Below are 25,934 nucleotides of genomic sequence, written 5' to 3'. Positions count from 1 at the left end.
ACTGCTAGTGAAAGACCTTCTGCTTTTTAGGTTCAGTCATCTGGTGGCTGCATGCATTTTTACCCCTGTTGAGATGCTGGTAAAGTTGTAGCTGAACCTTATTGATGTCTAAAACTGATTTTATGGGTTGAGGGTAAATGTCACTGATAGAAGGGAATAAATTAATTTTAGAAAACATTTCTTAAAGAGAGCTTGAGAGGTTGCAGAATCTACCCTTCTGATCCAGGTCAAGGTCTGTTATGCTTGAGAAACTTTTTTTAACGATTGGTGGAAATTGATGGGTATTCCATGACCTCTTTTTGACCGCAATTCTAGTTGTTAGCTATTCCTAACTCTCAAAAATTTTTGTTGTTTTCTTATTGAAATTTCAATTGTACAGTTTAAGCACAGAAAACAATGTAGTCTTTTTCCTTTTACAGTCACTTCTGTGTATTTGAAGGCCACGTTTTACCACATCTTTGCAGAGTCTTCTGAATTTTGACTAAATCGTGTCTTTTTTCATTTTGATCATCTTTATAAGTGAACAGTTCTTCTTATTTTTAAGGAGTAGACCTCATTCTCATTCCTATTACTCAAGACTGTTAACTTTCTGCAATTCTCCCATTTTGGCTCCACTCTTCACATCTTGTCTCAGAAAACTTGGGTTGTTTTGCTTTTTTTCTATAAAAGCTCCTTGCTGGCTATATCATGTAATACAGATAATTGAAGAAATTTTATTGAAATCAAACCTGGATTCATAGACAGTAGTTTATTCCTCGTGATATTTAATTTATTTGTAGTAACACCTGCGTATTTTTTCATGTATCGTTGAATGCAAGACAAACATGTGCATTACATGAATTGAATAAATGTATTTCCTAGACCTAGTTTTGCCCATTAGACATAAGACCGACATTCTTCAGGGAATAAAAGTAACTGATGAATTGTTCTACATATAACTGAGGAATTTGTCGAAGGAAAGTAGAGATACTAATGCTTTCCTGCCTGTATAAGGAGCTGTACAATTTTCTCAAGACAATGTTGTAGTACTGTCAGGGAAAATAGTACTATCAGGGAAAAAATTGTTGTGCATAGTTTTAGAAAACCTTTATGTGAAAGACAATTTTGTGATGGGAAGGACAACACAAAAAGAGAGACCTTGGGAGTTTACATGAACTTTCTGTCTCAGAATAATTGAACATACTTTGTATGCTTCTCTAATGTGATTAACTAATAGAACATGCTTTTAAAAAATGAACCCACTTCCTCCCCCAGCTATAACACAGCTTTCTAATTCATGTTGAAATCTATTCAGCCTATTTTAAGTAAAACCTTAAACAGATCTAAACATATTTCCATATAGACTCAGATGATTGTTAAATCATGGAAGTGTTTTCCTAAAGAAAAAAATCCATACAAACTCTGCTCTTTTGTCATGTTTTTGTTCAAAGTTAAACAGTTTTTGAATAAAAATTACTTGTCTGTCTGGAAAGACTAGAGGGCTTTATACCATTTTTATTTCAACATTCAATTTTTTATATTTAAAAAACTTAAAGCTTTATTTAAGGAAAATTCTATTTGAAGCATAATGTCAAATTTTTAAGTAGTTCTCTTCTACCAGAGAAATCAAAATTACTTGTAATTTAACACAATTTCCAGAGTTTGCAAGAAAAATAAAAGATGTTTCCATAGTCTCTGGGAAGTGCAGCTGAATGGGTTGTCTGGACTATTACAGAGTTGAAAGGTTGTTACTGAACGGGTATTTTGATTTATCACTATCTTTATTTCTGTGGCACAGTTCAGAAAGGGTAAGGTGAGTTGTAGTGTTCCATAACAATCTCGCATTGTTTAGAGGCCTAATCCTGCAAAATGCACTCATAGGTAGCTTTTATTTCATTGAGTAAATCAGCTTTTTGATGGAATTACAGACCTCCTAGGATAAAATTTTGTGCTTGTGAGACCAGCATTTTTGTTGTGTACACTTGAGGCAATTTGAATAAGTTATTTTCATACTTCTATACAAGAGTATTGACTATAAGAAGGGTATTAAAAAAAACACCACAAAATAACACTGAAGTACATTCTTAAAATCCAGAGCATGGGTTTCACTCACCAGAGACTGATGGTTCTTTGCACTGCACCAACAGGGAGTTCGAATGTGAGACAAAGATGTCAATATTATGCCCCTAAAGGGGAATCTGGCCCTTCTGTCTATTCGAATGAGCATTTTAAAATATCGCCTGAAGCATTGTGTTACAGGTGCATTAATAAAACAATCTCTTGTAAGTTAGCCAATGGCTGATAAATCACTTACCATAGTTTACTGTGAGAAGTGTAATTCTGCAGAACAGTGTAGCTACAGAGCACTTACCAGTTAGAATGTAAGCATTGAGTTTGTCTTTAGGAATCTTGAACACTAGATTTCTAGAGAAAGGATGTAAGGCTAGTTTGGACTTTTATCTCTTTCAATATGGTCATTCTAACTAGTGCTAACATTTTGATAGGCTGTATTATGATTCTTCTTGACTGAAAGATTGATCTCTTGTTACATTGACCTAAATTATTCTTGCTTTTGGAATTCCTATATGTTGAAAATTAATGTCTTTAGTCTTTTGCTCAGATTGCTCATATATTTCAAAATGAAGTGGATGTTAAAATTAGTCTCTCTAAGTCTGCAGTGGGATTCGCTCCTTATGTTAGCATCGTATATTTGTTTAAACTAGTAGAATTGTACTTACTTATGGTAGCTTAAGGTTTCTTTCCTCTTCATTCCTTGACTTAGTAATTTGTGGTATTTTAAAAATCTATTTATTTGAAAGGAAAGTCTAAAATCTCAACAAAATTACAGAGCCAAAGCTAACGTATCGTCTTGATTGTAACCACAGATACTAGAAATGTCTGGTTCAGTAGTATTTTTGAGATATGGTGTCATTTTTTTGTTATGAGAGGTAATGTTTTGCACTTGCTTAAATGTAGACTCGTGATGTATATTGAAAGAGACAGCAGAAAGACCACACCAGGAAAAGTGCAGCAAGGCGGCAGTGAATACCTGTCAAAATGCCTGGACCTTCTCATCTATCACATTGTGCGGGAGCTGCCAGGAATTCTAGGTAAATTCAGTTGGTTAACTGAACAAATCTTACCTTTGCTTAATCCCTTGAGAAAAAAATATCTCCTTGCATGTACAGGTGGAAAGATTCTATTGTCTGATTAAGTAAAGTTTGCATGGTGCCAGCTTCATGAAGTTTCTTAGTTATGTCATGATCAGATATTTTGTATTGGAATGTATGATTTCCTGTATTAATGTTTTGTATTTGTTGAATGCTAAGCCCTATCAACTCAGTCAGGAATGAGGCCCAAGTGTACAAGAAGTTTTATCAATGTACTAAAGATATTCCAAACATTGCAAAACCTGAGAGTAAATTTGCCTCATAAAGCGCAGAGCTAGGAGAGGTGCAACAGGGCATATCTGTGAGTGCGTGTTAATCACTTACACTGAAACTTATATGTTGAGTATTTGCTTCAGGAAATTTTTTTCTGGAAAATTTCAGCCTAGATACTTCAGTTGTTCTAGATGTCTGAAACCGATTTGCTCACACATAAGAAAGATGGAAGGATTTTCTCTGAGAGAACATCAGTGCTACTTAAGCCCCTCCCTTATACTTAGGAATAAGGACTTGAAGTTTCAGCAAAGTAGCTTTTGTGCCAAGGATATGCATTTGGTTTGGACAATCTTGTGAATATCTGCTCAAATTTCACTAGTATTTGAGCCTTTGGAGTGATAAAAAGCTACTTTGAACTTTGTGCTATTCATATATGTTCTTTGAACGTATATGCCTAAGCATACATAGCAGCTAAAGTCCTGTCATCACAGAATATGCTCAAACTTGTCATAGTCGGATACTTGACATACTGGGGAAGAGGGGACTTGCAGAAGGAACAGAGAAAGGCATGCACACATATAGGACAAAACCTGCAAATTGTAGGGCATAATTTGGACTCACTGGGCTACCAGAGAAGAAACTGTAGTAGAAAGAAATTAGCTCAAGAGTCTGTGGATTCAGTTAAGAGAAGGTGATGAAACAGGATGAGAATTTTGGCCATTTGTACAAAAGCAATGGATAAAATCTTGAAAAATTATGGAGGATCTGTTGGTGAAATTTGAACATAGAGTTGATATTGAATAAAGAAATGTCACAGAAATTACCCTAGATGAGTACGAGTGGTGGGATTGTCTTTCCTTGAAAAAGCTGTGCTGTATGTTTTATGAGGAAAGATGAGGCTTTTGTTTGAAAAAGTTAATTAGGAGGAAGTGAAGAAAGAAAGGGAAGAAGTGAAGGGAGTTAGGGAGGAAAGGGACGAAGAGGGAAGGGAATTGGGAGGAGGCGGAAGAGAGGAAGTGAAGAGAGGAGGGTAGGAAGAAAAGGAAGCAAAGAGGAGGGGGGGGAGAAGGAAAGGAACTGAGTGGAGGGAAGGGCAGAGGGGAAGACGACATGGAGAAAGAGAGGGGGAGGGAAGGAAAGAGGGAGAAGGGAGGAAGAAGGAGACAAGGAGGAAAGAAGGAGAAAGTATGAGATTGGTGTGGCCAGTATGAATTGTCATTAAAATTCTTATTAAAACTTCTGGCATGTGAGATCTCCCACGGAATAGAGTAAGAAAACTAAATAGGAAGACAGGGAAGAAAATGCTGTTAGTATTCAAGAAAAGAAAGGGCGCAAAACCAACCCTGACTGTGTGTGCTTTGTCATTAAATGATAAAACATTTTTTTCATAAAATTATTTTCTGATGAGATGATACCTGATTTATTTTTCGTCTTCTCTACATTATCGCCAGAAATTGAAAATGAAATGGTAGCACTGCAAAGCTCAGTAGACCTAAATGTCATGCTGCTATTTTAAAAGAAATTTCCTATGACAATGCAAATTTTTGCCTTGCTGCAAATACCTGAACATTTTTCCAACTAAATATCAAGTTCACATATTGGCTATATTTCAGGGCATGTAAGTCTTAGACCATAAATGTTTAAGGCAGAAATTCACCTCCTACTGTCTGTATGCACTTTATGTAACTAATATAGTAGACCCTGATATTGCCTCAGAACCTGAAAGTACTATACATCAAATATATAGTTACTATCTTTATAACACATAAACTGTCAATTGCTTTAACATGTATTCTGTGGGGATTTTTTACTACTGATGTGCAAATTCAATGCATTATTAACACCTGATGTATCAAGCATAATTTTTATACTTTGTTTTCCTTTCCAAGCTAGATTTGTGTGTTGGTTGTTTTTATTAAGATTAAGCTATCTGTCCATATTTGTCCACATTTGACAGAAGGCCTTTTCTTTTTATTGCTGTGAGTATGACGAAGGAAAATGTCCTTCTTGAGGAGGTAAAAGCTATGGGCTTCTAAGAAAAATAACCAGATTTGCAAACTGGAACAGTTAAAAGCAGTTTAACTCTTGATTTAGAATTAATCCTTGCTGGCTTTTTTAATATGCATTTATGTAAGCTCCTTACTGATCCCATCTTCTTCCACCAGATGTAGCTATAAACCAAATAGATTAACACGTTGGAGAAATTGGCTTCAAAGATACATTTAAACAAATGAAATAAATGGTTAATCTTGTGGATAATTTTAAAAGTTTTCAGTTGTTGTAATAAGAAAGTAATTTTATTTCTGCTTTTATACTATTTAATGTATTTTATAGGAAGTAGATATAAATTGCTTAGATCATGCTTATTGTTGCTTATATCATCATAAAAAGTAAAGGAACGATATCAACCTATTTATCAACTGCAAAATTGGCAAATGTGATGATTATATAGGCCTTAAAACGTAGAAAGAGAGTAGATTGTTCAGTAAATTATTTGTTGCTAACCACAGAGGGGTCTTGTTGAATTACAGTATTGTGAATAATTCAAAACAAAAGTGTGTTGAAGAAAAAGCAATATTTCGGTTCATGTATTTGGAGAGTTTTAGGCAATGCTTTATTTTTCTTGAGCAGTGTATTATAGAACGAGTCAAATCTTTAAGGCTACGTATTTTTACAACCTAGTTTAGTGCCAGGCTCTGTCATTTCTGCTTATGTTGAAAATTGAACTCCATGGGAGCAGAAGAAAAGCATTGGTATTATTCAACATGAATAAACTCTGTGACTTACTCTGAAAGGAAGGGCCTTTTCTGGCATGAAAATTGTATAAAATATCAAATCCTGTCCTTTATTTGTTTAATGTCTAAGTGATTTCCCTTTTACAGTTTTGTGCAGCTCTCTCCTTAGGGAAAAAAAATATACTAAGTGTTCTTTCAAGACAGGATTTGGCTTTTAATATTTTCAGGGTATAGGAACAGAATTTTCCTTCTTTGCATATGAGTCATGACTTTTCTCCTGCTGCTTCTGTACTTTATCCCATGCAGAAGAGGTCTCGCTTTTCTGAGATAATAGTTGGTGTAACACAAATTTAGCATAGTGTTCCTTGGTTTTTGTATGACTCTTCTGAAGTTTGAAGTATAATTTTCATTATTGGAGTTAAAATTTTCTTCCCTCATTATTGTGTCTAGAGGTTTGTTATGGAAGCAACTAAGTTCTCTCATTGACCTGCTGCTACCTCTTTTATGAGAATGTGAGAATTCCTGTTGCTGTAGGTCACTTGCACCGTTGTTAAACTTGTGTATGAGAATGTGTGCATGGCTGGTGGAGGGATCTTTTGGAAGCGGGTCGGGGAGGATGTTTGTTTCTTTCTTCTAGTGGTACTATGCTGCAGGAAAAGCATACTGCTTGAGCATTATGTCACCCACTAATCATGGTGAATTCAGCTGGAAGTCATGAAAATTTTGCTTTTTATTTCACTGGAAAAAGAATTGCATCCACAGAATTTCAAGAGTGTAATTCCATGCATATGTAGCCACCTAAAGCCAGCATAAGTCCACCCTGCCGAGAAGGGTAATTTCATCTTTGCTTCTACACCTGCCTTATATTTCTATCCTCACCATTTTGCCAGAGGTCACATTTGCGTGCCTGTCCCTGTAGCCAGAGCAGGAAATTGGCCTGGCTGAACACTGAGCTAGAGCAGTAAAGTGCTGGATCAACCTGATTTGTCATGTAGTCGCATAAACACTGCTTTAGGCAGGAGGGAGGAGATGGGATTGAACAGAGGATACTGGAAGAGAGTTGTTTTATTTGTCATTTGTTGTTGTTTAGTAAAGCAATTATGTTAGATCACTCTGAAATGTTTTCTGTAGGTGACATTCTCACTGCCTTAACTAATGTCTCTGGACGCAAACACCCATCAACAGTTCAGGCCAAACAGCTGAAGATGTGCCTTCCTATGATGCCTGTAGTGCTTCATCTTGTAACATCCCAGGTAGATTTTTATTATTTTTTTTCCCCAAAATTGTTACACAAAGGACAAACTCTTGCAGTTTCCCAAAATCTAATTTCTGCTGATCATGATCAGAATTGATAAAATAGAACTTTTATTAATGTGTAGATATGTTGATGAGTATTCTAGCTATGTTACTGCATTAAAGTTGTAAGCCTTATTTTTGCACATTGTAAGACAACTCTAGTGATAGAAGCAAATACATATTTTGTCCTCTTTTTTAACATGACTGTGAAACACATGTTTTAATTTTTCTGGTTATAAGATACACATTTAATACAATTTTTCCAACTTTTGGTTAATTCAAATAGGTATTTCGTCCCCAGATAGTCACAGAGGAGTTTCTTTTCAACTACGGGACCTTACTTGTAAGTATAACCATCTAAGTTAAATATTGTTTACAAAATATACATATGCATAAAATTTTGGGAATTGTTTTCATGTAATAAAATTACATTATATTTATAAATCGGAGGGAGAAATTTAAGAAATAATACATTTAAGGTAATCTTTCCTTTTGTTGCCTTTTTCTTCTTGCCAGTACATTTACACTGTATTTAGTTGATGAAACGCTGAGTATTGTAAGCTCTATTATCTCATGTAAACATCTACATCCTATTGATGATATTAGCAATAGTAAATGAGATTTTTAACTGTGCCATAGGATAGCATAGCAAAAATGAGGTTGTACTGTTGTAATGTAATCTCCCTGTATGAAAACAGTTGTTTATGCTAAATGAGAAAAAAACATTTTCAAAAGTTGCGAATCAGAGTTAAACAAATACTTTTTAAGTACATGGGTTCATAAATGACAACTAGGTATTTACTTCCACAAAGGCATGAAGTCACCACAAACAGCTTGATTAAAGTTTACTGTTCAGATTCCCTTTTTCTTCTTTGACTCTTGATTCCTAGAAAATGTTTGTTTAATTTAGCTCTACTAAAATATTTGTACAAAAATTAGCATTGCAATGAAGAAAAAGATTTTAAACTCATAGATGTTGAATTACAAAGCCTTTTATGTCTTTGAGGCATTTGTAACTAGGCAGTAGATTTATTAATGGTTTTGGATAAACCTTCTAGAAGGTGAAATTCTTCTGTCAACACTATAGGTACAGCAGACCAGGTACAATGTAAGTTTTCTTTTGATGTTACTCCAGCTTGCTTGAACTACTGACTGAGGAAGTCAGGCTAGTTATACTAGCACAGCTTTCCTCTCAGATCAGGGAGGGAAACATTACTTTACTGAATATTTCCTACATCTTGTCCTTCTGTCTCCATCGAGCAAGGCAATTCAGGAACTTACACATGCTATTTCAATTTAACATAGAAAAGGGAGAGGAAGTAGTATATCTGAAAAAATATTATCAAATTTGAATCCATTTTCTATAACTGTGTTATGATATGACTAATGTAGTTACTTCTGGAAGAGTAACTAACCATTGTACGAGGCAACTTTCTACTCTGGAATTTTGTTTAGCAACATTCCCACTGACATCTATAAAGGGACATTCAGTCATCAGCTTGTACCAGTACAGTGCTATAATTGAGGCCTCTAAGGCTTCAGCAAGTCAGTTGTTCAGGTTTTGGTGTTTGGTTTTTTTTTTTTTTTCTGTTTTATTCAAAAATCTTATTCTTAACAATAAGAAATGATTAGGAGCGCAAAGATGTGTACTTTGTATCCGGAAGGAAAAGGAAGGAAAAGAATAGTTATTTTTCTGTAACTGTTGTTCATTGAGAATTTTTTTTTCTTGTTGCTTTGAAGTTATTTCCATCATCACTGTAATTTTCAGTAGCGTTGTGCAAAGAAATTGAGAAGGAGTCGGGACAGTCCTTTCATGTTTTCAGCTGTGAACAGAAATACATGGAGGAGGACACTCTCTGCCCCAAAGGCACAGCTAATAGTAGGCTCCTAGGGGAGTGCACAGGGCACAGACTTGCCTGCAGAGGAATACACACACCATTCCTCTTCATTGCTTAAAAAACCTGAGATAGTTGGGCTTTTTGTATAAACACATCTTCTTGTTGTGTTTCTAACATGCTTATTTCCTTAATTTTATTAGTAGCCAAAACAATTTTTGCACCAACTATATTAATTTTCCTAAACTGGTCTTGAGACTATGGTTAGGTGTGAAACTGTCTTAAATGAGCAACCAAAATAATTTACTCTCTTCCAAAATGAGTTTATTAGATGATAACTAGTAATTTTCTTCAAATGATCAGGAAGATAAAATAACTGTGTTTTTTGTAGAAGCAGTTGTTTTTTATGACTGCCCCTGAGATGCATTTGAATTATGAAACATACAATTAGTTTCTTACTGTATTTCTGATTCGAGAAGAATCCTTCAGGTGTTTCTTACGTACTGAGAAAAAGATAACTCATGTAAACACTTCTGCCAATTTAATATATAATAACAAAATTATAATTGATAGTGAAATATAAACCAAATGTCATTTGCTAAATTATTTATATCATATAAATAAATAGATATGTATGCAAATTGAAAACGAGAAAGCTGTTTATCCATCGTAAATTCTCTGTGTATTAAATGCTGCATTAGTAAAAAAAGAGCATACTATAAGTTCTGCTGCATTTTTTTCCTTCTTTAACAAATGTTAATAAGACATCTTTTGCATCCCCTATGAAATAAACAGCTATGCGTCTTATTGTACAGTATTTACCTAACCCAGATTATTAATATTTCATTGTCCCTGTTTCTCAAGATGATGACTAATTTAGGTGATTTTTAATAGAAGTTATGCATTTTTGTATGTTCTCCTGTGTGTAACTGTATTCATAGCCTGTGTAGTATGCAGGGAGATCAAAAAGATGGTACAAATAACAGAAAATTGCATGTTCTGGAGGGTCTTTTGTCTTTTTAGTGAGTTATTTTAATTCAGCCGAGTTCAAGATAGTTCAAAGTCTTCTTAGAACTTAGTTTTCTGTTAACAATAAAGACATTTAATTACTGTCTATTTAGCTGGAAATGTTATAATTCCTGACATTAGTGAGAGTAATAGTCCTTACCGTACTCTACATTTAAGTGTCCAGCAGCATTACAGACTTGTAAAATTATTTCATAACAGATAGATCATGAATGCTTTCAGTCTTTCCTATCTTAATTATTATGACAGTATTTCATAATGTAGGTGCATTAACATTTTGTATTTACACAGGCACTGAAAGAATTTCATGTTGTAATTATTCAGTGATTATGCTTCTTAAATTTTGTTTCTAAAATGTTTTAACACAAATGCCTCCTCTTCTGTAGAATTTTATCAGATCAATAGATTCAGGAGAAACAAACTTGGATGGAGCAATAGGTAAGGTAACCTATGATATTGCTGTACTTTAATAAGTAGGCTTTATAATTGTTGTATTTTATAAAGAAATACAATGATTTTTACTAATAGGGCAAGCTGCATCAGAAGAATTGATTAAGACCACTTTATCAACCTTGGAAGCAGTAACACAGCATCCTGTCTTGTTGACAGCCCATCGCTTGACTGTAAGTCTGACAACAGGTTAAATAGTTGCAGGCTAAATGGCCTAATTCCATTGATAATAGAATGTTTTGAAGATTTAAAAACTGTTTAAATTATGGCTGAAAATGTGTTATGGTTCTGTTTCACAGGAAAAATCCTTATTGTTTATAGAGAGATTTATTTTTAAAGAAGCAGCAAGGCATCTACCCTCTGTTTACCATATTTAGTTGAGATGTTAGAGGGAGAATGAAAAGGGCTTAAAGTTTAGAAATAGCAGTTCTTAAAGTGATTTTCTTGTAAATGTAACGCTTGATTCTCTAAGTCTTTCTTCAGCCTCAAGGCAAGTGTGTTGCTATATATTAGTGAAAATTTCACCACTTCATTTGTCATTATACTTTTAACATAGCTTGGAAAGACCACCTCTGAGGGTTTGAAGATCCCATTCCATCAGTACTCTTCCTGATGAGATCATCATCAAGAGTAACAGTTTGTAGCAGTTGTGGTGGGGGTTTTGTTTAAGTATAACAGATTGCCTACTAAAAATTGCATTACAATTACCAAACCCACATACTGTAAGCTTCTTACATCACTAAAGATTTGTTTTCTTTGAAGTTTTTTTGTTAAATGATTTACTTTGAGTTAAGCCAGCTGAAGCCAGAACAGTTATGTTGTGAAATAGTTGTCAGCAAATCAGTAGATTGGAATGCTTGAATCAGTAATTGCCAAGTCGGCATATCCTGTACCAGTGCACCTTTGTGCCTGAATTCCTACCAAAAGGGTAACTCACCGTACTTACTGGGGTGACCATTTAATTCAAATAGAAATTTATGTGTTTGTATTTGAATTCAGTATAGCACTTAAATCAAGAAAGGCACTAGCAGATTGATAAATTCATAAGAATTAATGATCTTAGGGGTTGTGCTAGAAAGAATGGGTGATCTTAGAAATTAAGTGTTTTTTTAGAAACTGAATCCTATTTGGGGTGTGTGTGTTAGTTGAGTATTTAGATTTTAAAGCCTTAATAAGTGAAAATATTAAAATTAACGAAAATATAAATAAAATATAAATAACAATTTAAATAAGTTTAATGTTAATTTTCATTAATGCTCACAAAAGAGTGTTATTCAAGAAAATGGTCCTTATGCACAAAGATCTAACCAATTAATAGTCAGAGGGGGAATAGTACAGAATTAAACAGTTCGGTTCAATATGGCAAAGGATGTTCTAGAAAAGAAATGTAAATGTAGGTGAGGTATGAATACCTATTGGTATCTCCTTACATGCCTGTCAGCCTGCAAGTCACTGTATGATGACTGTATCATTCTAGAATCACCTCAGTTTTTAAAAATTGTTATTTTACTTCTGTGGGTTATCAGTGTGTCTTATGTTGACAGAAATATGTACCATTTTTTATGGAGGTCCATCAACATTTACTGAAATTGCAATACCTTGTATCAGTACCTGAAATAAAATTCCCCTAGCTGTTTAAACTTTAATGGTCTGGGGTTTTTTTCCCTGAAAAAATAGCACCAAGGAGACAGCTCCCTTTTGCAACACTTCTTCCCCCACTCCCATCCCCACATTCAGCAGAACGTTATATTGAAGCCAGGGAATGACTATTCTACTCTCTTTTAAGTAACCCCTGGCTACCAGTAGGTGAGTTTTATTTAAGTGTGTAAATTTCTGGGGAACAGTTTACTTCATCACATATGTTGAAAGTTTTAGATGTTTATATAAAATCCATCTGAACAAATGGGTTAACCTTATGTAGCTGGAGAAAAAACTTCCTGCCTGTCCAGTGCTTGTAAATTTATGACACATAGAACTTCTGTAGAATAGTTTCCCTGATTTGGAATAGGTATATATTCAAATTTATTAACTAAAAATAATTATATCCTTGTCAATGAACTGCTTTTTTTCACAGAAAATAAAATCTATTACTTCACTTGCTCATTTTCATAAGTAACAGTTCTTCCTAATTCAAAAGAGCCCTCCTGACACTCAATGTGTAGCCATTCAGATACAAAATAAAGTGGAGAAATTGCCTTCTATTTGGTATGTTAAATTCAAGAAATTGTCCACTGTAATTAATAATCTCTAACCACATCTGCCACTAGTGGTGCAAACAGTAATTAGTTTAATACTATTTACGAAGTCTAGTGTGCTAATTATACTTGAATGTACAGCATACATTACTTTAGCAGAAAGTGGTACTTCATCTTCTATGATGCATACAGAATATTTTTAGAATTGCTGTTACTCAAGGGATATCTTCTAATTGCTGCTCGCTGAGCATGACTGGAATCTATGAATATAAATGCCAGCACCCAGTGGAACTTGGTGCTTTTTTAAAAAAGTTGAAGCAAGACATGTTCGAGCTTCCAGATCAATATTTTAGTATAACAGTGGTTAATAGGAAACTCTTTTACTGGAGGGGAATGCGTATCCTAGGCTGATCTCTGAAGCCTGGATTGCTCATTTAGACGAAGTTGGTTACAGACAGCGTTTTTTGGAGAGGTTGAGGGGAAGGCCAAAGTCTTATTCAGAGAATGCATTTTTTCCACTACAACTGTAACACAATTTAAAGTTTCTAATCAGAAATTAAATGCATTTCTAATAAAGTTTAATGAATTTAATAAAAAGTGAGGTTATATTAAACAAGCAGAACCAGGAAGTTGTTCAGTTCTGTTCTGGTTTTAGTTTAGCCGCAATGGAAATTGTGTAAGTTAATAGGAATTTAAGAGCAACATTTCAGGTTCTTTTCCACTTTGAGAAGAAAAGAATTGCTTGTTCTGGCTTTTAGTTCATGTTTGATTTGCCTTTGTATTTGCACCTGAAACAAAGAAATTGAATAAATTGATTTTTTTGGTGATCAAATTTCTGATTACCATCAACCCAGAGTCAGTCAGTGAGGAGATTAATTTCTGTATTAGATACTGTATTAAATACTTCTAAGTGTGATAAAGTCAGGGGAAATTAATTGAAAGTGCTCAAATGAAAGCTAGTAGTAAGCAGTCGTTTAATTTTGCATGCAGTTTTGTGCATTTTACAAGATACAAAGTAGCACATTAACAGTAAGTGTGACTCGGCAAATTTTGACAAAACTGTAGATTTTTCAGGTGTGCAAATATGATGATGAAGGCCATCAAAAAGAGTCTCTGTAGACTGGAGTGGAATATAACCCCCTATTTCTTAAACTGACACAAGTCGAACTGCCTGTTTCCTCCACATACCTAAAATGGAAAAATATTAATTAAGTTCAGATAATAAATGTTATAACAATATTTATTTAAAAATTTTGGTAAAGGTTTAGATTAAATTAACTGGAAGAATTCTGTGCTGACTGTATCATTTGCATTTTTCTTTTCTCTGTTAAGTATATTTATTTGTTGGAAAAAAGGCCGTATGCTAATTCAGAGCACTTTGAGCGGTGATGAGGTTCATGATGGCAGGCAGTTCCAGTGGGAACTTTCTATACCCTAACTAGCTCCCAAAAATGATCTGTATACTGCACAGATGATCTTTTACCCAAAGCATGACAGTTCTTCTCTGGTTGAAGCAAAAGTTGTCAGGAGTGATTCTCCTCCTCAAGGTTTTAAAACTTATTTTTAAAAATCAAATTAAAATAAAAGCATCCTGAACATGATGAGTTGCTTGATGGGAAGTCAAGGGAAAAGCAGTATGACATGGAAATCTACTGGTTGACAATATGAGAGTTATTATTTTCACCAAAGATGACAACACAAGGTTTAGAAACTTCTGCAAGTTCTTTTTTCCTGCTCATCTTAGTCTTTTCTTGATTCATCATCAGTGATGTTCTTCATTCACGGGCTGTTCTGATCTAACCACTGACACCTTAATTTTGTCAGTGTACGGTATGACTATATGAACATATTATACAGCATTTCTTCAATCACTTTCACTTTCCAAGTAGATTAAAATTCTACACCCCATGTGGCTTTCTGTCCAGTAAGCTAATCCACATGACATGAGACTTTTTTGTGATACCAGTTCTGTAGTAATTGACATATTGAGTCAGTCAATCAGTGCTGTCCCTTCCAGAAGTAAGGAAAAAAAACCAACCCAAACTCAATGAAGATTCTGAAGTTCTGAAGATTCTTAAAAAAAAAAATAATTACAGAAATGTCATCCTTCTCCCCAATTCATTCTAACATGCATTAGATTATTTTTTCTATTACATTCTGAGAGATTACTGACAATATTAAAACACTGAGGAACATGCTGTGCCCCCAGCAAATGCTTTTAAGAAACTTGAAGGCAGCATGATCTTAATTCCATGGTCACTTTCAGCGATAACTTTGTATGTAGAATTTTAATGAGAATAAGTGTCAAGGTGATGTTGGATGTCAGGGATCTTACATGAGACTAGAAAAAAAGGATTTGGGAGCTGATGGTCTTTGCTTTGGTATGTTCTGCTTTGAATGGTGGATAAGGAGAAGATACTTGTCAGTAGTTGTAAGTTAAACATATGCATACTGAAAAGAACCAGATACCTCTAGAAAAATGTCTGGAAGTAAAGCTTGGATATGATAGCTGCATGGAATGGATAGCATACTTTCTTTATGTAAGTTTAATTCTGGAGCCTGATTTTCGCTTGAGAACAGCGTGGTATACAAATGCTACTGGACCAGGCTTTAAGTACTTTGTGCTCTTGACAAGTTGTGGCACCCTCTTGGCAACATCTTGGACCTTAGCTCCCAGAAGGCAGCGTACCTCTCATGACTCCCTGTTGGGCCAGCAGGTGGGCACCTTGGTGCCCCTGAACAGAGAGACAGACATCTCCTGAAGAGTGGAGACAAGCAGAGAAGGACTAAAATTACAGTTTTCTCTTTCAGGCCCCTCCCAGTAGTTGGTGAATGCTTAGTTAAGCTCTGAAACTGTGGCTTGTCTGTCTTACTCCTTTGAGGGTTAAAGTAACATACAGACTTTGCAGAAGAATTTCTATAAAATTTTTGCCTAGTTTTCAAAAGATCTGATTTTTGTGAGTAATAGAATACTGTAGAAAAGTGAGTACAGCTTTTGCTGAGTGTTCGTACCTCACTAGTAGAGCTTCCCTTGCAGAAATTGGTGAACGTTATGGAGACAGATGTTCTGGTTAGTATACTTGGATTTACAAAAAGTTTTTGAAAAAGTCATGCTCAAAGGCTCTTCAAATCCATCAGTGGCCCTTCCCTCTTACCTTCTGATAGATCAACTTCTTCTAAGTAGTTAAAATTTACTAGGTAGAGAATAGAGATCAGTTTTAAAAAATGTAGGTGTATTAAGAATGGTGCCTTACAAAGATCTGTGTTGCAACATGTGCTATTTATAACTAATCCAGAGAAGGGAATGAATAGGGAGGTGACAGAACTGACTGATGACACTAAATTATTCACAGTAGTGAAAATTAAAACTGACAGAAGAGTTGCAGAAGGTTTCAAGATATTGAGTGAAAGGACAATAAAATGACATGCAATTCAATACTGATAAGTGTCAAGCGATGCACATGGGGAAAATCATTCCAACTATGCGTATGCAGTGTCAGGCTCTACACTACTTGTTGCTGTTCTGGAGATCTTTTAGCATTGTGTTTCTATGAAAATGATAGCTTTATACTCAGCAGTAATCAGAAAGACAACTAGATTATTAGAAATGACTGGTAAAAGATCAGACAAAAAAGCAGAAAACATCACTATGCCAGGGTAGGTCCATGGTGCCCTCAAGCCTTGAATACTGAATGCAGTTGTGGTCATTCACTCTGAGAGGATGAAGCTTAACAAGTACAGCTTGATGATGCAAGGAGGAACTGAGTAGATAAGAACTTCAGCTTGGAAACAAAAGACTTTAGAGTACAAAATTAGGAATGGCATGGGAAAAATGAATTGGGAATAATTATTCATGGTTTTCATAAAATAAGAATAAGTGGGTATCAAGTTAGCTGCTTTAAAATAAACAAGGAAGTGCCCTTTCATAAGGCATAATTGAAATGTGGCATTCAGTGCTGTAAGTATTGCACATGCTAAAAGTATGAATAAATTTAAGATAGGATTGGGCAAATATATGGGAGAAAACGCTAATATGCATTATTAAATGTAAAAATACAGATACAGCATCAGTTTAGGAAGTTTCTTAACTCAAGACTTAACTTACTAGAAGCTAGACTTGTGCTTTATACTTGGTCTATTTCTCCTACTCTTTTTCTTCTCCTTTCCAATTGCCAGAAACAGGAATACCAGGTTTGAGCTACATTTTTGTTTGGTCCTGTACATACGTATTATAGCTGGGAGCTGTGAATGTGGTGCATATGGAAGTTTCTAGTATTTCATTGCTTTTTTGGGTATCGATAACAGCACAGTTGTGTCAGCATAGCCTTTGAATGCCATCATTACAGAATTACACAATGGTAGCTTTGTGCAGTTAGGGATTTATCATGAATGGGGTATCAGGATATTTAGGGTATCACGGTTGCAGAGTTAGGAAGTATCTGATTTAAGGTTCATGTACAATTTTATATTTGCTTCTCCCTTCAGTGTGTGCATTCTGATATGCTCTTGTGTCACAAAATAATTTTCCGTAGGATTAGTGCTTCATTAAGTTGATCTCCCCACCAGATTGAACGGGCGCGAGGCAAACAACTGCTATGGAGAATTCATTTCTAAACAGTTTGTTTGCCAAAATCAAGGTTCATGTTAGAAAAAGGTCATAAAAAGCTACCACAATTATTGAAGACCTAAAGAATCTTCTTTACATTGACAGTTTAAAATATATTTATTTAGCAAAGAGTTATGACTGGCTTAATGACATTCGCTAATGTGGAAAGATTACTGTTAATACTAGAATAAAGTGAAAAAATATTTGAAGTTTTAGAAATTGAAGTTGCATCACACTGCCATCTTAATCAGTATCAGTCTGAGTCAATGCTGCTGCTGAGTGATTCATAATATTCTGACTGCCTATGTTGCTTCAGAAAATCAAGAGCTGCTTTCTTGCCTCATTTCTTTCTTACACCTTTAATTTACCGCTTAAATGTGCCTCTTCGTTTGAGAAGCATTGCAGTAGCTTGAACTGTTTTTTTGGACTGAAAGACCTTAAGTACATACATTTTTTATCCTGCCTCACAGGTATGTTATGGCTGATAAATTACCATTTGTAGAACAGTGTAGAAACCTGCACTAATGGAGTTGTTGTAGAGAAATGTAGTTTTATTATTTATCTTATTGCATATTAACTGAAAAGACGATGAAGTTTCAAAATTATAAAGTGTTACAAAGGTCACTACATCTATAATATATAGCATTATCTATATAGGCGTAAAGGCTATTTGTACTTGCAAGAGTAGTTTGACTTCCATATCTCAAGCGGAGTCCTTTATCTTTTTTATTGAAAGCATGTAACAAAGGTATCTTTCAGTAATTTTTTCAGAAGTGAAAACATGCTAGGCTAAATGAATCCCCTAATGACAGAGATTCATTTAACAGAGACAATCAACTACCAATGAAATAGTTGCTAATCGTAGTTTTGCTGACTGAACGCTAACTTCATTTAGTGACCCCTTTTCATATATATTTTCAGCTTCTATAGATGTTTCTTAATAGTAGCTGCATAAATCTAGAGAAATTCTATTTTCTACTATTAACCACTAAAAGAAAACCCATGGGGGATTATAATGCAGTCTTCTTACACCAAATCCTGTCCACAGAGTAGTGAGAACTTACACAGTAATTTCATTTGTATAAATAAAGGGCAAGGTGTGTATCCGTGATGCATACTTAAAAATTGCAGGGCTGCACATCCATCTTCTCCCTAAAAACAAACCGTGTCCTATCTAAATAAATTGTATTTTACCAATGATTTAAGACTTATCAATTCATTCTCTTATAGAGAATACTAACAATACACTGTTTTTGTAATATTACATTTAGAAAACTGTGTTATGCCCTAGGTTGCCATAAACTGATTTCAGATGGAACTAAACTGTCTAGTCCTGTGACAGATGATTAATCTGTAACAATATACTCATGGACAATAAAACATGACTGGAATTTTTTTTTTCATAATTCAAATCTTAAGTCTGTAAATTTAAATTTTAATGGAAGACTCTCTATTACCAGAATGGGAGAAGTAAAAATTTTATCAAGACTCTCTACTAAGCTTAAGGATATTTCATTAGACGTAGTAGAGGTAGTACATCTTTCCGGATGTATTTTAGTTCTATGCAGGTTTGTTTTAGAAGGACGTTTCTTCTGAACTCTGTTCAGTGATTAGTTTATGGATTAAAGCATCAGGATTAATAGGTGTTCTAATACTCTTTTTTCTTAGTATCTTACATCTGCACTGAATTATGTATTTTAAATTAAAATTCACTCTTAATGAATTATACCAAAGTCACTGTTTTTTTTCTATATAAAAGTACATTACGGTCTGTAACTTTATGACAGCTTACCAGAGAAAAGTGAGCTTGGTGGCTTTATAAGTGTGATTATGGATGAATTTCCATGATTATTCGTCTCTTTGATTATGGACTTTAGCAGTGGAATAAACATAGATGATAGTGTATCTGTGTTCTATTTTTTTCCCCTGTGAATAATCTAAGCCAGATCTTTCTAATTCTGTGTTTTAGGTTGAAGACTGTATCCTCCCACCACTAGTTTCTTTGGTCGACAGTCAGAATGGTAAGTAATATGGCCACATCAACTACAGTTTCCATGAATTCCACATTTTGTTTTAATTAGACTTCAGTGTGGTCACATTCTTGGCACCTTTATTTTCAAGTGGAATGGAGACTCTTCAGCTTGCGGTTGCTCTCGGAAACCACATCACTGCTTTTAAGCCATGAGGTCATGGCTGAGGAGAAAGGGGAGAGCCTCGACTCGAACAGCAAGCTTCTGTCTCTCATTAGAGATTCATTGCTGCCTCAGTAAGTATAATATTGCTCCTGTAATGGCGAATAACCTGATACTCAATGTATTTTGACAGTGTATTTGTTTAAACTACCCTTTTTATGTATAAATGGCAAATTGAAAAGAGGAGTAGCAACTAACTGCTGCCAGAGTTCTCTGCCTAACATCTCTCTCCTAGGTTTATTTAGTACTTCGTCATATACAACACAAACACAGCTTCTGTGTGACACTCGTTTCTGATACTGTGCCTCTGGCTGCTCTTGGAATGAAGCAAGTTTCCCTTAGGTTTTGGCCTGTGATTTAAATGATAACATTTTTTTGTCTATTTTGGATATTGTGCCCTCACGTCAGATGTTCTGAAATCACATGGAATGGCATATAACTTTTTAAAAAAGGAATATTACAGGGTGGATTAGTCCTCCATGATCTACCCCAAGGAGCAGAAAAACCCTACAACAGAGTAGATGAAACTACAGCCTGTGGGCCAGATGTGGCCTGCAACCTCATTTATATGGTTTATGGTCAAATGAGGCCTGTCATTTCAAAATGACTTGCAGGTGAGCACAAAGACAGCTCTCTGTTTTGCACATGCATACTGTGAGCTGATAACATCTGTGAGCAGAGGGAAGGAAAGCACGAACAGAAGATGAGCCATCATTTATCTTTCACATTATTCTAATAATGTTACAGTGTATTTTAATGTGTGGTCCTCAAAAGTTAGTAATTGTAAATACTTATCTGCCCTAAGTGAGAAAATTGTTCCCCAGCCCTGCATTAAGTAAGTGGCAGAAGGGTGGAGGAATGGATGCGGGATTATGATCAGAAACACAGTGCCTTACCCAAAAATGAGACTGTCTCTTGCTAATTGACTAATGTTCTTACAGTTTGATGACCAAAGTTCTGTCCATGCAAGATTGTAATCTTTTCTATGTGAGGAAATCTTAGAGCTCTGTAGAGAAACTTATTTTCACACCTTTCTTCACATTATTTTTTTTTCCTCTGGGAAATACAGAATTTATCAATAAGAATTAAAATGGAAACTGGAGATATTATTTTAAAAATACAGTATACGCATCATTAAAAGCTGAGAGATAATTTTCTTCAGATAGAGGAAGAGACCTGGAGTCAAGTGAGACCAAGTTCTGTCCTTGCTCTGAAACTTGCCCTTTGTAGACATATCCATATAATAAAGTATTTCTCATTGAACCGGAGGGCGTGTGAGGGTGTGGGTGTCATGTTAATTACAAACTAGAAGGAAAACAGCCAGTGTAGTCCTGTCTCCAAGCTAATTAGCTCAATTGAGTGGCAAGGCTTTTTGGTCTGAGACTGAATATGATCCTCCTCTGGGGTCTTCACCTGTGCTATCTTTGCATGCCTTGCATTGTGGATGTATGAAAGAGGGTCTTGTCGTAGCTCAGAATCTTGGTTACAGGGTTTAAGTATTTTCTGAATCAGTTCCTTTATCTCACCAGTAGAGATGATGATACTCATGTTTGGAAAACCATTTCAGATTATCTCAAGAAAATAAATATTGAAGTTTAAGAAATTTGGAATATTTTGGAACTTGATATAAAAAATTTTTACCTTATCAGCATAGTAAAACAGTATGTAAATCTTCTAGTGATTCTGAAAGAGTTAACTATTGTCTGCATATTTAACACATTACTTGAACCTGTGAGTTGAGCCAACCCCTAGTAAATATGTTCACCTGTGGGGAGCAGGTAATCAATGCAAGAAGGCACAGAAGGAACAAAAGGTAGAGGAGGGTTTGAGGCTTTTCTGCAGAAAAGAAAACTTAAACTCAATTTTGACTTGAAAGCCTCAAAACTTAATTTGGAGAAGACTCAAAAAGAAACTAAGATAAGACCAAAGCAGCTGCTTTGGGTAACAAAAAAGACATGAAAGGTAAGTTTTGTTCAGCAATGTTCTAGATAAGAAAATATTGATGGGAGGTAGGTAGGAATGAATTCTCTTACACTCTCTACAATTCTCAAAAGAAGCTTTATCTGAATGCAAAGAGGTCTGGCCTAAATCTAAAGAGAGGGGAGGTCTAAGATTCAGTGTAACCTACTCATAAAGATAGCGTAAAGCTCTATCCCAAGAAGTAAAAGTTACCTGAAAACTCTGAGATAGGAAGTGAAGAGACAACTGGCTTGTATTTCGAGGCTGAAGAGGTTGTTGTTTAGTCCTTCTATTGCTGGACAAAGGATGGGACAGAGTGTGACTCAGCTGATGGATAATCAAAAGAGGAGAGGAGGTGTGCAATGGCTGGTTGCTCATGGGCAGTCTGTGTGGGGAAGTAGTTTCAACCCCCTTTGATTCTGCTTTTGAAGAACTGAGAGCTGTTGAGCATGGATGGGAGGGACATCGGAGTTTAACATGTAATGTTCTTTTTAATGAAGGTTATATTGATACTCGTTTGCATATATATTTAATTACTATAAATATCTTCCATAAGTTAATTTGTTTAAATGTAAAACTGACTTGGGAAATAGAATTTTGGTTACTATGCGTCAAATTCAAATGGTCTTCATTTTGAGATAAATGCAGGAATGCAGTGGTTATCGGTTTTTTCTCATCTTCTGTATCATCCATTTAATTTCATTAAATATTTGTGCATTTGTAGATCAGAAAGTTAAATTCCTGATAGGATTTTGATTGAATTGAATGAAATAGTGTTATTAAATTTTAGTTCACTGAAAGGTTATTTTCCTGAGCGTTTCACAACTAAAATGAAACTTTTCGCTATAGAAAATGAATATAAGGCAAATGCTTTCTGTTACGTGTCCACATTTTTTTTTATCAGAAGTTGAAACTTCAGCTCTTTCGCATTTAATTCTTAATATTCCTAATTATATATCATTTGAAATTTGAGCCAGAACCAGCAAAAGGAGAGAAATGCGTAAATAAAGTTTTATATCATTTGAAAGATTATGTAGCTTGTTCTTAGTAGACTGCCAAGTCAGTTCTGCAAGTACAAAGTCCAGAATACTTGAGATAATTTGTAGGTAAAATGTTAAATCTTTTTTAAGGGCTTAAGAGAATCCATATCCCTGAATCTTTAGGTTCTCTTGTTACTGTTGCTTATAGAAAAGATTGACAAAATAACTCCTTGCAGGGTAGTACCTGGAGTTTACAGAACCATTATAAATGCTCTCTGAAACTATTATTAATAAATTAGTTTGTGTTTTGAAGTGGCAGGGAAATCATTGGATGAACTCATTCATTTAACAACGTATCTCAAGCACAGAATATTTTCCCTGCAGAGAAGATTCATATATTCATAGGTCCTAATGGTCTTTATTCTGTCAATGTGTTTATATAATTGCTAAGACATTGACTTTAGTAATCTCTGTTTTTGCACATGGTATTTGGTTTGATGGATCACTACACCTTCCCTTAGAAATATCTTAGAAATATTTACTAATGTTATCTTGGAGAGAGGGAGGAATCGAGTTTCATGTAAAAGGAAATAAAGTGAGACTGTTTCTTGTTGAACCTCAAGGAATTAGGATGCTAAGTGGGCACAATAGAATAGTCTCTTTCAAATGTAATACATAGAAGGCTTAAAATAGTTTAAAGTGAATCCTGTTTAGGGAAGGTATTGATATGTTTATAATAAAACAAGTATATTGCCAAGTGTCAGATTTTTAAGCTAGCATGCCTGATTCAGTCATTGTTGCTATTAGGAATTACCATTTTGCAGATGTAAATCCATGTCTTATGCAGTGAGCAGATGACTTCTGGCACCTAAGTCTTTGCTTGCCTCAAAAGATTTAGTCATGGATTCTGCAAAAAAAAATGCAAATAGTTCCATTATGTTTGGTATGAATACGTATTGATCGCATGTAGGGCTTCCAGGATCAGTGTCTATTAAGCACCATAGTATTTTTTTTCTTTTATGAAGGAAAGAACTTTTTAATCACCAATGAGAAATAATTTTCTTTCAGGAATGGGAACTCGTTATTTGTAAAGGAGAGATTTATATCACCGAATATACGAAGCCAACACTGACTTCTCATTGATTAATTGTGCAGATTCTCCAATGTGGTTTGCAACTCTACAGCAGCACATTCAAGCTAATACGTAGTAGCCATGATGCATTGTCTATAGGCTGTGTGCTTGTGTGGGACTGTTAGCCTCTGTGAAGGAGCTCTCACAGGCCACATCAAGAATGCACAGCTGGTGTTCTTCACCCTTCTTGTCTTAGAGTTGTCCAGATTGGAGACTTGGCCAGAAAGCACCACATTCCCTTCTAGATTTCCTTCCCATGTAAATCAGCATTGCTGAGGTGTGGTGCCTAGGGAGAGGAGATCTTTATTCTAGTGAAGAGCTAGCACACAGTAGGGTACGTGCCAACACCCAGGTGGTGGGAAGTGATCCAGATTCCTCAGTTCAGGCAGCACGAGGGATCTCAAGATGTGAAGTAAAATTCTTGGTGCATTTTGTTGCACAAAACATGATAACCTACCACGTTCTCCTACAAATCATCCTTTCATTTGTACTTGATTAATTCTTCATGAAGAAATTTATGCTTCCAACTCTATTACTTCCACATGTTTAGAGTAGCACTATTTGTAATCAAAGGCAGTGTTTTGACATGACTGAGTCTGGGTATTTTATGCTTACATCCTTCTCTCTTCCATCATTGTAATCCCTATTGCCCTCCAGATAGATTTTGATTTTTTTTTTTTTTTTAAAAAAAAAAGGTCCTATTTGTTGGGTGGGCGTTACTGGAATGTTACCAGCAACAGCGAGTTCCATTTTGATTTTGGGCTGCCTGTTTTCCCTTACCAAGACTTCCATAAGGTGATATTTGGAAATGTTTCATAGATGTTTTTCTTGTAGTTTTATCTCACTGCCATAGCTCTCAATAACCATTGTTTAGAAGTATTTTTGTATTATTCTGTTCTGTATTACTTGGAGAATGGAAGTATGCTGTAGTTAAAGCAGTATTTTTTTTAAATTTGAAGTAAAACATAAAGCTCAATGCAAGTGTTCTGTAAGTAAAATATTTCATTTTGAGAAAAATTACTATGTAAACAAAATATAGAGCTTAATCATATATAAGTTGATTGATGATCTTTCTGAGCATCCAGTAAATCTTCTGCCTAATACTTTGAGGCTTGGTTTCTACTTGTCTCTTGAAAATTAGATTTTTTAAATATATATAAATATATTCATATAGATCAATAAATAAATCATGCATCTAGAAAAAATGCATGTTTTATAAATATATATTATATTTCAATATAACTTTTAAAACCATGTGTATATGTTTTATAAATATACATTATTACATCTTTTATAATGGTGTATCTCTCTCTCAAGATTAATATGTTTTTTTGTTAGTGCTGCTTTTAAAGTTAATGTGATGGTGATTTTAAAATACTGTTGCAAAGCAAGTGTTGTTTATTGCTTTGTATGTTTCCAAGCAGCATTGTATTTCTATTGTGGTTACTAGAAAGTTTGGAAATGGGAAACAATGTATTTTTAATATCGAACTTTTTAACATGCATCTCTTGACTATTTTTTGCTGTTGCTACCCCTTTTCTCCCTTCCCTTTCAGGTATGAGAACATTCTGATGGCTCCGGACCCAGTACCAATGTATGCTCTGAAACTGTTGGTGGCCCTGACTGAACACAGCCCTGCTTCTGTGAGGTGATACAACTACACATTCTCTGGTGTTCTGGGTTATTTCTGTTTCAATTAATTTTTTTTTCCATAAGGAATTAACAATACCTTAGATCTCACTATCATACTATTTTGACTAGCAGTTAGGAGATTCAGAAAATCCTTGGAGAGTATTTGCTATAGGGCACAATTTTATGTCTTTTGTGCCGATTTTATATGATCATGGTTAGTTTAATATGGATTTAGCCAATGAAACAGTAAAGACAAAATCGTAAGAATGTTAACATTAAAGTTATCATTAAAAACTTAAAAAAAAAGAAAAGAAAAGAAAACCAAAACATTATCAAAACTGTTGTTCAGCTAAGCATATTTGTACTAGGACACAGGTGATGCATTTGTAAAAGTTTGAGACCAGTCTATTCACTTTAAATCTGTTCAGTTTTTCTGCAAATATAGCTACCCTCCTTTAAAGCCCCTAAATACAGATTTTAATGTTTGGTGTAGGTACACTCAGCATGTTTAAAAGTATCTTAATGTCTCTTTCT

General features: G+C 34.8%; 1 protein-coding gene across 7 annotated transcripts in view; it reads left to right on the top strand.

Moving 5' to 3' along the window:
- Positions 1-25,934, top strand: part of ULK4 (unc-51 like kinase 4) — a 246,624-nt gene that overhangs the window by 74,251 nt on the left and 146,439 nt on the right. For all 7 annotated transcript variants that reach the window (XR_010069883.1, XM_063325376.1, XM_063325375.1 and 4 more), the window contains 8 exons: positions 2,956-3,089; positions 7,229-7,350; positions 7,680-7,736; positions 10,641-10,692; positions 10,783-10,877; positions 19,475-19,526; positions 19,627-19,771; positions 25,324-25,416. Coding sequence is in view for 6 of the 7 variants with exons in the window: in XM_063325376.1 (XP_063181446.1) it covers positions 2,956-3,089; positions 7,229-7,350; positions 7,680-7,736; positions 10,641-10,692; positions 10,783-10,877; positions 19,475-19,526; positions 19,627-19,771; positions 25,324-25,416 (750 nt within the window). In the remaining variant the exon portion in view is untranslated. The remainder of the gene's footprint in view (positions 1-2,955; positions 3,090-7,228; positions 7,351-7,679; positions 7,737-10,640; positions 10,693-10,782; positions 10,878-19,474; positions 19,527-19,626; positions 19,772-25,323; positions 25,417-25,934) is intronic.

This window comes from Chroicocephalus ridibundus, chromosome 2 (genome assembly GCF_963924245.1).
Source record: "Chroicocephalus ridibundus chromosome 2, bChrRid1.1, whole genome shotgun sequence".
In the NCBI taxonomy this organism is placed as follows: domain Eukaryota; kingdom Metazoa; phylum Chordata; class Aves; order Charadriiformes; family Laridae; genus Chroicocephalus; species Chroicocephalus ridibundus.
This window is presented reverse-complemented; position numbering and strand designations above follow the sequence as displayed.